The sequence below is a fragment of the Carassius gibelio genome, chromosome A21, assembly GCF_023724105.1.
Source record: "Carassius gibelio isolate Cgi1373 ecotype wild population from Czech Republic chromosome A21, carGib1.2-hapl.c, whole genome shotgun sequence".
NCBI classification, from domain to species: Eukaryota; Metazoa; Chordata; class Actinopteri; order Cypriniformes; family Cyprinidae; genus Carassius; species Carassius gibelio.
Window position 1 is genome coordinate 5,453,175 of NC_068391.1, and position 14,225 is coordinate 5,467,399.

General features: G+C 36.9%; 1 protein-coding gene across 7 annotated transcripts in view; it reads left to right on the forward strand.

Moving 5' to 3' along the window:
- The window catches only part of LOC127941804 (probable E3 ubiquitin-protein ligase HERC1), a 62,033-nt gene that overhangs the window by 23,403 nt on the left and 24,405 nt on the right, over positions 1 to 14,225 (forward strand). For 3 of the 7 annotated variants that reach the window (XM_052537228.1, XM_052537231.1, XM_052537229.1), the window contains exons 19-39: positions 100 to 273; positions 752 to 863; positions 1,243 to 1,369; positions 1,918 to 2,089; positions 2,829 to 3,126; positions 3,210 to 3,288; positions 3,399 to 3,447; positions 4,413 to 4,651; positions 4,796 to 4,993; positions 5,195 to 5,315; positions 5,814 to 6,054; positions 6,361 to 6,515; positions 7,427 to 7,686; positions 7,802 to 7,906; positions 8,009 to 8,176; positions 8,266 to 8,505; positions 9,392 to 9,475; positions 9,588 to 9,804; positions 10,112 to 10,421; positions 11,731 to 12,503; positions 13,550 to 13,751. In XM_052537228.1, the coding sequence (XP_052393188.1) occupies positions 100 to 273; positions 752 to 863; positions 1,243 to 1,369; positions 1,918 to 2,089; positions 2,829 to 3,126; positions 3,210 to 3,288; positions 3,399 to 3,447; positions 4,413 to 4,651; positions 4,796 to 4,993; positions 5,195 to 5,315; positions 5,814 to 6,054; positions 6,361 to 6,515; positions 7,427 to 7,686; positions 7,802 to 7,906; positions 8,009 to 8,176; positions 8,266 to 8,505; positions 9,392 to 9,475; positions 9,588 to 9,804; positions 10,112 to 10,421; positions 11,731 to 12,503; positions 13,550 to 13,751 (4,324 nt within the window). Of the gene's footprint in view, positions 1 to 99; positions 274 to 751; positions 864 to 1,242; positions 1,370 to 1,917; positions 2,090 to 2,828; positions 3,127 to 3,209; positions 3,289 to 3,398; positions 3,448 to 4,412; positions 4,652 to 4,795; positions 4,994 to 5,194; positions 5,316 to 5,813; positions 6,055 to 6,360; positions 6,516 to 7,426; positions 7,687 to 7,801; positions 7,907 to 8,008; positions 8,177 to 8,265; positions 8,506 to 9,391; positions 9,476 to 9,587; positions 9,805 to 10,111; positions 10,422 to 11,730; positions 12,504 to 13,549; positions 13,752 to 14,050; positions 14,113 to 14,225 lie in introns of all 7 variants that reach the window. The other 4 variants (XM_052537235.1, XM_052537232.1, XM_052537234.1 and 1 more) reach the window with 4 other exon arrangements.

Sequence of the window (14,225 nt, forward strand, 5' to 3'; positions counted from 1 at the left end):
GACTTGCCACCAGGAGGCAGCAGCTTATTGTTTATGTTGTGTGGTGTGAATAAACGCATAAATACAGCTAAATAAATACTCGTCTGTGTTGTCCTTTAGACTGGGCAATGGGTTGGCTGACTGAGGCCGTGTTCATGGGTTGCGGAGATGTGAGACTAGCCGAGCTGCGGCTGTCGGAAGATAACACAACGCTAGTGGAACTCGCTCTTGGCTCCCCAAGAGAACCTGCCAGCGCCATCTGGAGGAAAATGAAGGAGTTTGCAGCGAGTAGAGGTAAGAGAGTGGCAGGTTTTGCTAAGTGTATAAAATATTAAAGGAAAATATTTTACATTATCCACATACTTTTTTTTACATTTCTGCACCATTAGCGGCACCGAAAACTTTTGCACCAGATGATCGTTTTCATAGTTCCTTCATATAACCATTGATATAAATACATAGATGCCGCATTCGTGGCTGGAATGTGTATATACCTATACATATCTATGCCTGGAAACTGGGAACTATATTGGAAGCCTTTTGGGGGGACTAAATTAGCTCCTACTTTAGAGTAGAGTGTAACCCAGCACAATAGGAACTACCAGTGATGTATATGTTGATTGGCCGAATGCATGCTATATGAATCACCGCACCCACCATTTTTAAAAAGCTGTGTAAACACAAACTTTTCAAATATACTTTCTCCACAAGCAGCATAATAAGCTCATATACCTGTCTAAATATTCATGTTCACTTGTGTGTTTTTATGCAGACTGGGACAATAGTGGATCAGTGGGAGACTCTGTGTTAGAGACGGTGTGTCGCTGTAGTTTGGCCGCTCTACTCAAACATGCCGGCCTTCATGAAGCCTACTGGCAGGATAAGTGAGTGAGATCCACATCTCACCCGCATTCTTTCTTTTTACCTAGCTCTCTTGAACACCTTTGTCTTCCCACGTCCTTCTTTTGCCATAGTGTAAAGAACAAATTAATTGGTTGACCCAGATTTAATGAATATATGCTCTGTTTAAAGAATGATTCTGTATGTGTATATTAAATTGTCAGTGCTTGTCTCTCTGTGTGCTGTGAGAAATCTCACATGATAAATTCTTCACCCCGATTTCAGTGAATATGATTTGACAGTCATGAACATCCAGACCAGCCTTCTGCTGCAGCAAAAATGAACCAGTAGTTTAAACAGTCCATTAATGTTCATACGTTTGTGTGTGTGTGTGTGTGTGTGTGTGTGTTTGTTTGACTGCAGATATGAGCCCTGTGAGGTGCTGATTGAAATATATCAGGTGGTGTATAAAATCCGTAGCACTCTGCTGTCCTATAAAGAGAGCATAGGAAACCCAACCAGTGTCCAAACAACAACTACCACCAAAGAGGTAAAACACAGCAGTCATACAAACATTACTGGCCAAAAATATTTTTTATTTCTTTCTTTCCTTAGTCTCTGCAAGGCTGCATTTATTTATTTCTCTCTCTCTCTCTCTCTCTCTCTCTCTCTCTCTCTCTCTCTCTCTCTCTATATATATATATATATGCATTTATATAGCAAAAATATAGTAAAACCGTAATATTGTAAGGTATTACTACAACTGAAAATAATGTGTGCTATTTATATTATTTATTCCTGTGGTGCTGAATTTTCATCAAACCATTACTCCAGTCTACAGTGTGACATGATCCTCATTATAATGTCATTCTAATATTTCATGGGCACAAAATCTGTTTTTTTTTTCCTTTTTCTTTTTTTTTCTAGAGTGTCATGTGACACTGAAGACTGAAATAATAGCCACTTGAAAGTCATCCTTGTCATCATGAACAAATTACATTTTAAAAAATATATATTTAAAGATAATTTCTTTATGCTGATGTACTGAAACCAGGGACAAAGTAACATTTCTGTAAACAAATGTTTTGCCCTGTCCAGGCTTCATTGAGCTCTCAGAGCCCCAGTGATGAGAGGCAGGAAGCGGGCAGCTCAGGAGATCAGACAGGAAGAGACGCAGATCCCAGCAGCCAGACACCACACGCTGCTGAACACAACCAGGACGATCCCTTAGAGGAGGAAACACCCAGCATCAGCAGTATGTACCTGCCGGGTAAACATGCTGCTTTCTGTGTTCTTCCCTCACAGAGCAAGTGTGTGCTTCTGTTGAACAATATACAAAAGTATAAAGGATTCTTTCTCTCAGAATGAGGTCTGTTCAACAGTCTTAGTGTTATGGTGTTCAACCCTCCTTTTTTCAGCCACAGTTCTAGGATTTAATACTTAGTCATATATATGTCCTTCAGTTGATTCATTCACTTTATCTTTACTTGTATTAAAATATATGTATAAACATTGTAACACACGATCGTCTTTGCTGTTTTGTCACTGCTCTAAATAGTTAAACATTTAAATAGACATCTTGAGACACCTATTTTCTTACATGTAAACATTTAAGATTGTATGTTTTTTAATAGATCATGGTCTACTATTATGGGTTTTGTGAATATTTAGAATTTTATTTTTATATTTTGGGTTTTGTTTTGTTTTTAAATTATGTAGTTGTTTTATTTTTTACAGTTTATTTAATTTGAGTTATTTTAGTTCGTAAACTTATTTTGCCCAGGTAGCATTTCTCAATTTTTAAGTTTTGTTATTATTACTACTATTATTATTTTGTTATTTATTATTTTAATATTTTTTTATATTATATTATGGTGATCGTTTTAATTAACAGTAATAAACCTGATCATGGTTGTGACATGATGTTTGTGACAAATGTAACATTACTGGCTTTAAAATACTCCCTTTGGTGTATTGCAAACTAGTTGTGTGTGTCTTCCTCCTTGCAGAGGTGCTGCAGTGTTTCCTGGCCACCCGTGAGGCCATGCAGCTTCAACAGAACGAGACTGTGTACGAGTCGTCTGGCACCAGCACATTGCCCAGCAGCACAGAGAGCCCTGGGACGCCAGACAGGGAGCCCCCTCTGCGGCCCTGGGACCAACACAGCACCACTGACCAGGGCCTGTCCTTCCCAGCAGCCTGCCACCTGCTGGTATCACGCTGCCTCTTCCTGTTGCTGGGGGTCCGAGCTGCTTGGCAGGAGGAGAGTGTGTTGTCACAGACACCCACTGAGAGCAGCTTGGCCAGGTTTGTGTTGTGTGCAATTACAAAACAATCGCATGTGCGGGTGTGAAAAAATCTGAAGGTGATGAATCTCTCTCACTACATAGATCTCCACCCTACAATGAGGCCTTAGAAACAAAGATTGAGATGCAGTCCTCTTCTGAGAGAAGTTTCAGTGATAAGGAGGTATTTGTTTTTAATGCTTCCCCCTGTTTAATATCAATTAAATTAATCTCTCGTTTGGGTCTTGTTGTTTGCTTTTGCCATTTGTAATCTGTTTTGTTTTTCTTTTAAAGACACCAGATCAGTCTAAAAGCTCCTCAGGATCATTTAAGAATAAAATCGGTAAGTGGTATGTGAAAGAGGATATAATTTATATGTATCTGATCTCACGTGTCTGATCTCACACACATTGGATCTATTGCAGGTTTCATCTGTCTGATCTCACTCATCTTTTTTTTCTAATTTGTCATGCATCTCATGTTGCATATATCTAACATAAGTGATCACGCACATATCTGATCTCACATGTATGATTTCTTACATCTGATCTTATATATCTTACATACCTGATCTCACACATACTGGTTTCATTGCAAACCTCACACATACTGTCTGATATTGCATGTCAGATCTTTGACATATCTGATTTTTTACGTCTGACATCAAATGTCTGATCTCCACGTTTATAATTTCTAATGTCATTTCACATATCTGATCTCACAGAAGATATGCATCTGATCTCACGTCTTATACCTTACATATCTGATCTTTAATTTTATTGCTTGTCTGATCTCTAAGTTCAGCACAGTTCTGATTTTTCATGTCTGAAATCCAGTGTCTGATCTTCTGTTTCTATCCTCTCACGTCTCATCTACCCTAACTGATTTCTGACATATCTCATTTCACATGTATGATTTCTCACATCTGATCTTGCATATCTGATCTCACACATATTAGGTTTGTTGTATTTTTGATCTTTTAATAGTCTGATCTTGCATGTCAAATATTTGACATCTGATGTGGTCTGATGTGATGTATGATCTCTCATTTCTGATATCTCACATCTGATTTTTACCTGTCTGATCTCACATATCTGATCACACAGCTGCTTGCTTGCCTAATCTCACATGATATCATGTCTGATCTAACTTCTGAAGTCTTACTACATATTAGACATCTGATCTCACTCATCTAATCTGATCTCACATGTCTGATATCTCGCATTGCGCCTTTCTAAATCTTCGAACACATAAACTAAACTGCTTAGCAAACACACCCCTGTGCTAATCAGTCTTGTTTCTTGCTAGGCCTTCCTCTCTGTTCTTTGGGCATCATGAAAGATGCCTGGGAGCGTCTGCGACAGTGCATCAGTCCCACTACCGTGCTGTGCCCAGGCGGAGGTGGCACACCCGTCCTAGGCCAGGTCTTCCATTTCCTCTGTGGGAGTCTCCTTCGAACCTCTTCTCTGATGGACAAAGATGGAGGTGCACATGTGGATCCTAAAGCCATCACCGTAGCCATGGCACAGCAACACCAAAGAGCTCAGGTGGGAAATTCACTGCAGATCCATTTCACTTTCAATAACGAAACAACTAATCAAGTTGGCTCTGTTAAATGTATGAGCATGTAATGTTTTCACATAGTACTAATAAAGATAGAGATTACAATTGTTTTCATCCCCTTCATCCAGGTGCGTCTGGAGGCCTTGTGTCAGATTTCCTCCTTTCTGTCAGAGATGGAGGAAAAGAACGTCAGCTCACTGGCGCCTCCTCGTTTTCCAGGCCTCCTGCAGTCAGTGCAGCTGCAGTTCCTCTCTGGCTGTTTTGGTCTGGGTGCCCCGATCACCAGCAGCCTAGCGGCACCTAACAACAAGATTCACCATTACACCGTAAGACATGCTGGAAATGACATTCCTCAAATACAAACCAAAGATTTGTCCAACATATGCATCTTTGTGTGTGTGTTCTTATGTTATGATAAGAAATATGATTATTTGTATTTTTTTTTTTTATCTTGACTTGACATCTCCCTTATAGTTTAGGCTTATATTCTTATTGAAGTGTGTCTGACATGTTGAATTTGTGTCTAGGCTGGGACTCAGTCGGCTCCTATCAGTGTTCAGAGGGAGTTGCAGTCTGCAGCTCACACACTGTACCAGCAACTTGTGCGTGTGCTCAGACAGAAGGTGGCATTAGAGAGAGAACAGTCTGGTGGGTAACGCTTTTTAGCATTTGCCTAAAAAAAAGATACATATTTATTTGTTTTTTTGGGTGGGGTGTGTGTCATATTTAGGTTTATATAAATAATAATTGTTTTAATTACTTTTCATATTATGTAAATGCATAATAAAAATGTTATAAATGGTATTGATATTCACATGCAAACTAAATATTTTGCAACTGAAATGTTTTACTAATTTAATTGTACAAATTTATATGGTACCTACTCTACTATGCACATGCACTTTTGACATCTTAGTTGGATAAACAAGGGGAAATAGTAATTTTCTTTGATTTAGTTTTACAATTTTAAACAGATTTTTTTTGTAATGTTATAATTACCCACTGATTCAAATAGACATTCATTTGTGATATTGCTTTGTGGTTCAAATTTAGTTTGACGGTATTTTAATATTTGGGAGTCCAAGTACTCTAATAATATCCCAGTTTAATTAAGTAGTGGATTAACACAGATTTGTCTCATTTCAGGCTCTTACCAGCACCTGCTGTTAGCTACAGTCTTCGCTCTGAACTTCCACTATCAGCCGGTGGATCTGGTGGTGATTATTAAATGTGGCGTCCTGGAGATCTTGTCCACACTGACTGATAACACCTGTGTGCTGGTGAACCAGCGCTGGCTGGCCGCCTCTATGTCCGGTCACATGCAGCTCGGTGGGGCGGTGAAGCTGGCCGCTGCCAGACTCCTGCAGATATTTGCCATAGCGGCCAGGTGAGATTATAAAATTGATAATTAATGCCAAATGGGAGAACGCCTCCCATGGAATGCTCTAAAAACCTCACATTATGAAAACTGATGCCTTAGATAACCACGTTTAAGCATTCTTCTTGCTACATCATAATATTTGATGTAACAGTTTTGCATGTTAAAGAAACCACAAAACGTAATTTCATATGGATGTTTTGGAATAAACAAACGCTCCCTCTATCCCCAATGAGAGCAACGGTACCTGGCTGCAATCAATAGAGGTTGTACAGCTGCAGTTAAATAAAACTGTGTTTGTATGTGTTCCTCCAGTTCCTGTGAAGAAGCCTTGCCACTGGAAGTGTCCCAGGCTCTCATGGATGTAATGAGCGAGCAGCTGCAGGGATTGTTACATGCAGTCCAGCAGCAGGAGGTGCTAGAGAGGGATTCCACAGAGCACATCCAGGAAGAAACATCCAAACCAGAAGGTCAGTCATTACAACACAAGATTCAGCGTTTTTATGTTTAAACATTACCACTAGTTGTAAATATAAAATGTAAATATTTTGTCATTGCAATTTTTTTTTACTAATTACTTTAATTCATCTTTACAATATTTGTATTTAATTATTTATTTTATTCTTACTAATATGAGTAGATAATTTTTATTATATTATATAATATATATTATATAATTGTATAAAAAAAAATTGCTTATATGAAACCAAAATTTAAAATACCAGTCAAATTTTCAATACCACAGCAAAAACTACTTTATTATTATTATTAATATTATTAAGACAGGTGAACCATTGGTAAAAAGAACAGAAGAACAAATTACAAGCAAAAGCAAAAATAAATAAACAGAACAAAGATACAAATTAAGCAGTGCTTTAGGTTTTTAGATAGGTGTTCAGATATAGAATCTAATAATCAAATGTAAACTTTGCATATTCTTCACTGCATAAATTAAATATAGATTCATCCTTGTTAAAGCTACAAACATTTTTTTATTCAAGAGCAGAGAGTGATTTTCTATTTTTGGGGGGATAATAATTAAGGACACCGACAGCAGTTGGTAAATTGGGTGCGGTCCCTTTAAGAGACAATGCATGAATACAGTGATACACGTCCGGTTTCTTTCTCAACTGTTTAAGTTCACTTAAAGACATAACCAATTTCAAAGATACTCACCAAGACAAACTTTTTATGTATGAATATGTCTGTTCAAGTGCAAGAAGACTTTAAAAAAAAAACAATGCAAGGCTTGTGCGTTGCGTGAGAAACAGTTATTTTAAATGGTACTAATATTTGAAAATGTTAGGTTTTTTATTTATTGGTTATATTATGCATTTTATTCTGAATTATTTTATATTATACTTTCTTTGTTTTGTTTTAGGTGCAGATGTAGTTCGTAGCAGCAGGGTTGTGGAGTCCCAGCTCGCTGACTTTCTAGTCTTCCTGAGACGCATTTTGTCACTAAGGGTCGCCAAAAGAGTCTCAGCGTGTGTCAAGTGGATTGATCCACTGATGACAATTATATCATACAAATGCAGCTCTGGAAATCCACGCTTTCACAACCTGCGCACGAAGCTGCTGGCCTTCCATATTCTGGAAGCTCTTCTCCCTGCCTGTTCAGACCCTGTTGTCATGAAACAGGTGAGAAAATGTTGTTTTTTTCCTTTTCAGTGATATTCATCTGACTCTAAATGATTGGTGGTTGACTGATTCTGACCTAATAAGCGTTTACCATGTCATTTTTGTTTTATTTCAGATTGTCGATCAGTTATTTAGCCTTTTGTCCACATACATGTGGGAAGAACTTTTGGCCCAGAGGAAAAACTTAGAAAAAGAGAGAACGTCTGAGAACTCAAATAGGGTATTTAAACTCCTCTCTGTCTGCCATTGTACAAATTATACCCAGTTGTATTTGTCTGTGCATTTTAGATGCATGTTTTATATGTGCTCATGTGTCTTCCAGGACAGTGGAAGTGAAGATGAATGTATTCCTATTGGGGATTTCTCTTTTGACCCACATAAACTGATCTGTTGTTCTCTGGAGAGTGGGAATGTACTCTCTCATGGATCGGGAGGAAAAGGGTATGGTTTGGCCACCACCGCCATCACATCTGGATGCTTCATCTGGAAGGTAACGATACAAATACAGTCACTGGTATCCCAGTGATGGTCTTTTACAGGGTCTGCATTCTAATGTTTTTGTTTGTCTCCATATTTTAGTTTTATATTACGAAGGAGAACAGGGGAAATGAAGGGACATGTATTGGAGTGTCCCGATGGCCCATCCGGGACTACAACCATCGCACCACCACAGACATGTGGCTGTACCGGGCCTACAGTGGTAGCCTGTATCATGGAGGAGAGCTGGGTCGAGCTCTGCCCTCCTTCACCCAGGGTGACACCATCACCTGCATCCTAGATATGGAGGCCAGAACCATTTCCTTTGCCAAAAACAACAGGGTCAGTGTGTGTTTATGACCTTAGATTGAACTCTCTTCCTCTTACATACGCTGGTTTCACCTTTGGTTCTGCAGATGATTTTATTTTATTTATTTTTTTACATTGGAAATGTGATTTCTATTTTACACCAAGACAAATTCAATTATATATTAATTCATAAGATAAATCTGTGATCAATTTTAAAATAGAAGAAATATGTTTTTGGAAAAAAGTATGGAAAACCACACTGGAATTTCCTATTGAACCAGATACTGAAGCGGTCACATGGTTTTCATGGTGTTCTTTTGACTCAGGCTTCGGAGCTTCTGTGTTTAACATAACTTATTAATAATGATTATTGTCAAATAAAGGACTGCTTGATTTATAAGCTAGTGGAATTTTTAAAGTTGGAATGAAAAGAAAATTAAAAGAGTTTGATCGTTTTAATAGACATTTTAATAAATGTGCACATGATTTTGAAGGAAAATGTTTTTGTTTTGGTTGGAATTTTTTTTATATTTTATATAAATATATATTTTTTATGTGCTTATGTGTTAATACTAAGAAAAATAATACTCTTATACTATCATCCCAACAGATTAGTACATGTAGTACATTATTTCTCGCTGAATAATCTGTTTAACTTTGAAGTATAATGATTGTTGTGAAGTTATGCACCTTTAAAATTGTATTTGTATACGTTTTTTTTTTAAGTGACAATGTGAAATGCATTTCCAAACTAACTTAACTAATAAAATATATTAGGCTCGGTGCCAAGTTAAGCTCTATTCGCATTCAAAATTATTTTCTAAAAATAATATAATATTATAAAATCAGTTATGTAAATAAAATAGAACTATATAGGTTAAACTGAAAAAAATGTTGTGGTGTTTTTATGTGTGTGTAGGAGCCCAAACTAGCGTTTGAAGGAGTGGATGCCACGGAGCTCTACCCATGTGTTCTTTTCTACAGCAGCAACCCAGGAGAAAAGGTCAGCCTCTTACAGCTCTACACCATTTGGTCCATTTTATTCAGTTTATACAATCATATTATATATTCTAATTCACCTTTTAAAACCCTCCTGTTCTTCGACTGGCCTTTAGGTGACGCTGTGTGATCTGCAGATGCGTGGCATGCCTAGCGATCTTCTCCCAGGGGAGCCCTTGTGCAGCCCGAGGGCCACGGTTCTGCTGGAGTCCACCATTCAGCTGCTGAGACGACTCTACATGAACGATGACTGGGTTCAACATATCAACCAGCACATGCTGAACAGACTACAGCTCATCAACCCTCTCATGAGGGAGGGACAAGCCAAGATGGGTCCGTTAACTTGTCTGCTAAAACAATTTATTTCTTTAAAATTACACGCATTATCTATAGTCTGTATATGAGTCCATATATTTTTTGGTGGCATCATTGCGGTTAATCAGTTCGGAAATGTTTTAGGCCTTGTCTGTTCGCTTGTCTGTGTCTGTTTTTTACATATATATTCTAAATACATTTATAAACTTTTGAAACAAACTTAAAATGATTACTTGTCTTGTTTTCACTTTTTAGAAAAGGCCTTTTGTAATAGGTCAGTTTGCCAATTGTGTTTTAAAGGTTAATGTATTTTGTCCTCTGCTAGCAGGTCATGCTAGTAAGGAGTTTGATGAGAAATGTGGGGTGAACAGAGAGAGGGGCTTTGCTTGGGTAGATGTCGGGACGTCGACAGACCACCTCTCTGGCCCAGCAGGGCTCTCTGACGCCCAGCTCAGTATGCTGTGCACTGAAGTCTGGCCTGTCATGGCCCTCATCGGAGGGGTGGACAGCGGTCTCCGTGCTGGAGGGACCTGCCTGCACAAACCCAGTGGTCGACGGGCGACCCTGCTCGGGGTCTTGAAAGAGGGAAGCCCCTTGGCTAAGCTTCAGTGGGAGGAGACAGATTTTACTGTGAGGTAAGAACACAAATGCACACATACAGTACACATTACTCTTACCGACAGTCATATAAATGAAAGATTAAAATGATATTAATGATATTAAACTTAATATTTTAATGTTTTATTTTATATATATATATATATATATATATATATATATATATATATATATATATATATATATATATATATATATGTAAATAAAATGCCTAAATTAAATTAATAAAATGAAATTATAGAGAATAAAATGATAAAATTCCACCTATTTTATTTTAAATGTTTTCATGCAGTTCATAGTAAAAATGCTCAATGTTTCTAATATAGCAAATGGTTTAAATTGGGGTGTTTGAGGTTCTGCAAAAAAGAAAAAAAAAAGAGAGAAATAAAATTGATTTTATATGTTGTCAACATGAAGTTCACGTGTTAGTTAGATATTAATAAATAAAATGTAATACTAACTTTTAATGCATTTACTGAATTTGATATTATTTGGCTGTTTAAATTTTAAACTTATACATCATTTCATTTGATTATTTTAATAATTTATTTATTTTATTCTAATTTATACTTATAACGTAAACATCTACATCATATATATATATATATATTTAAAAAAAATATATATGGGGTTTTTTTTATATGCAAGACTTATACATCTAACAATATTTTATTAGTGGTTGGAACTTCGAAGTAATTATAGTCCCATTAATATTGCAATGATTTAGTTTTAGATACTGTAAATGCAGTGGCCATATACAGGACCAATTCATTTTAGAAAAATTAGTTGCCTTTGTGATATGAGACTTAATTTTTTTTTTCACACATAATAAATGTATGTTTACATATATATATATATATATATATATATATATATATATACACACTTATATATATATATATATATATATATATATATATATATATACAGTATTTATATTTATATTTTAGGAGGGAAGTTCCCCATATTCTTTTGTCCTTGTCATCAAAATATTTTTAAGACCTTGTTTTAGAGTAAAATATTGTAGTACCTTATGACATTATGTTCTCCAGCATTTACAGTATTTTCTATGTTCAGATGCCATTGTAATTTTTTCTATATTTTGTATGCTATACTTGTCCTGTTCTTTTTGCCAGTTGCATGTGTCTTTTTTTCCTTTTCTATTTCTTTACTTCCCTTTTCTTCTATTGTCTTTTGTCCCCTTCATTTTTTTCTAATCATGGTATCCTTTCCTTTCCACTCTTTTATTTCCGTCTTGCCCCTCCGTCTCACTCCTCTCCTCATTTCATACTGCTTGTGACCTGCTGCGGTCCCACTAACCCAAAGCTTCCTGAATTCTTGGTCACCCAGCGACACGCCTCTCTCCTCCCTGGAACCGTGTGACGTCCCCCAACTGGACATGTCCCGCTGCCGTGGCCTCAAGCCGTCCGTGTTGTTCGACCTCATCCTGATGACCGGCATCTTGGAAGAGCAGGAGCCTCCTTACGGATCATCCGAAACACCTGGATTGCCAAGGAACCGAATCAGCTCAGAAGGCGGCCCGCGTAGCGAGCTGGAGAGACGTTTAGATGAGGACATTGCTCGTATTATGATGGACGAAGAGGGACTGAGCTGTCCGGTGGTTTCAGACAGAAATAAAGAGGAAGAGAACCAAGAAGACACGTTCAGATCCCTTGTACAGTCAAATGAGGAGCGTGCTGGAGCCCACTGTCCACCAATTCTCGCACCACAACCCAGGGTGGACTTTTTTGCTTTGGAACTACGCGCAGTCCGCATTTCCTACCTCCTCTTGGGGGCGCTAAAATCTCTGGCTGTCATTCTGAGCTGCGGAAAGTTCACAGATCTTCTCCTGGTTCCCAAATCAGATGCAGAAGTCAATGTAAGTAGCCCCGACCCAGCGAGGACCTCTGCTGGAGGGGAGGAGAACGCTGAGCTGCGCTCTGTGCTGCAGTTTGTGGTGCGGAGCATGGTGAAGTGGGCCGTCAGACCCTGTCCGATCAAACAGGCCATGGCTTTATCAGACCTCGAGAGGGCCCAGATCATCATCTTTAAAGGAGTGATGAGCAGACTGCATGAGGATGGAAGCAAAGAACGTAAAGGTCTGGCGCTTTTGCAACAACATGTGAACAATACGGTTTAATCTGTGTTTTAATACCTTTCTGTTGAATACTAAATAATTAATGGGGTCATAAACAGCATTTTTATTTTATTTTATAATGTTCAATGAAGTTCACTTATAATGGTATTGTGATTTTACATCAAAAAAACACATTCCATTCTGAGCTTAGTTTCAATAAAAGCTGTTTTTAAACTAAAACAAAAAAGTTCTGAGTTTTGAAACTTACAGGATGTTTTATAGTACAGTGACCTCTTATAGGTCAAAAGAGCAATTTCCCTGTTCATGACCCCTTTAATTTTTTTAACTTGACATGTAAGAATAGTAAATCGGTAAATAATTAAATGTTCATTTATTTGTTTATAATGATTCAATAAAGTAATAAGAAAAATTATATAATGATTTTATTTATTTATTATAAATAACTTATGTTTATTTATTTGTTTTTAATCATTTATATAATTTAATCCTTTTAATAAAATTATTTAATTTGTTTTAATTGTTATTAATAGGCAAGGGTCTAGCTAACACTAATAAAAATAATCAATTATTAATATTACTACAGATTTTTTTAATGATTTATTTATAATATAATAACATTTAACATTGACATTTTTTATATAGGAATGAAATATAATAAATAGAAAGGCAGCAGTTGGTTATAAATGATATTTAATATTTAATACAATAATAATCATCATCATTATCATTACCTTTTTTATTATTACAATTATTTTTTTAATTACTTCATTTAATTGTATAATTAAATAATTTTTATACAATAATGTAATTTGTTATTATTAATAGAAGTAGTGGTATTTCATATAGATTAGGCAAAAGTCTGGAAAAATTGCTAATAATAATAAATTATTACTACTTGTATTTGTTTATTTATTATATACATTTAATAAAATAATAATGCATAAGTCTGTATAAAAGCTACTACTTATAATAATAACATAGATTTTTAATTAGTTTTTGGTGTATTAATTAATTGGGCTACTTTTTGATTTGTGTCTGTTTATGTAGATTCAGCAGGGCACTCGTCCTCCCAACCCGTGTCCAAATCCTCCAGTTCAGTGTCGCTTTACAGTAACGGCTCTGAAGGCACCGCCATCTTCGGCCAATCAGCTTCCCCCTCCACCAATGACCTCACAGCCTCGCTCCTCACCGCCCTGCAGGCTGACGGCCTGGAGAACTTCAACCCTTTCCTGCCCATCAACCTGCTACAGTGAGTTTCTCTTTCATCCAAGCCCAAAAACAGTATTATTAAAGAACCTATGAATTAGTGAAGTAATTAGAAAGTACCTTTTAAAGTAATGACAATTATTGATGAATTTTGTATAACATTTGAATTGTCCAGGCACATAAAATGTGTTTTTTTTTTTTTTTTTTTTTAATAACTGTGCCATTCAATGTCAGTTTGAAAGAAAGGGATATGAGACAGCTAACACACACACACACACACACACACACACACACATGCCCAATCGGTAAACTCTCTGACGTTTCTGGCTGCTCTCACTCCAGATCGCCATCAACTGAGACACACACTCGCACACAGGTTACTGAGAGTGTGAGTGAGAATACAGGTGAGTGTGTGTGTGTAAAACCGTGACAGTGTGTGTGTTATAACCTCATAAACACATGCTCCTCTTAATTTCAGTGCCTAAGCATGGCGTAGTGACACAAGGGTGATTTACGC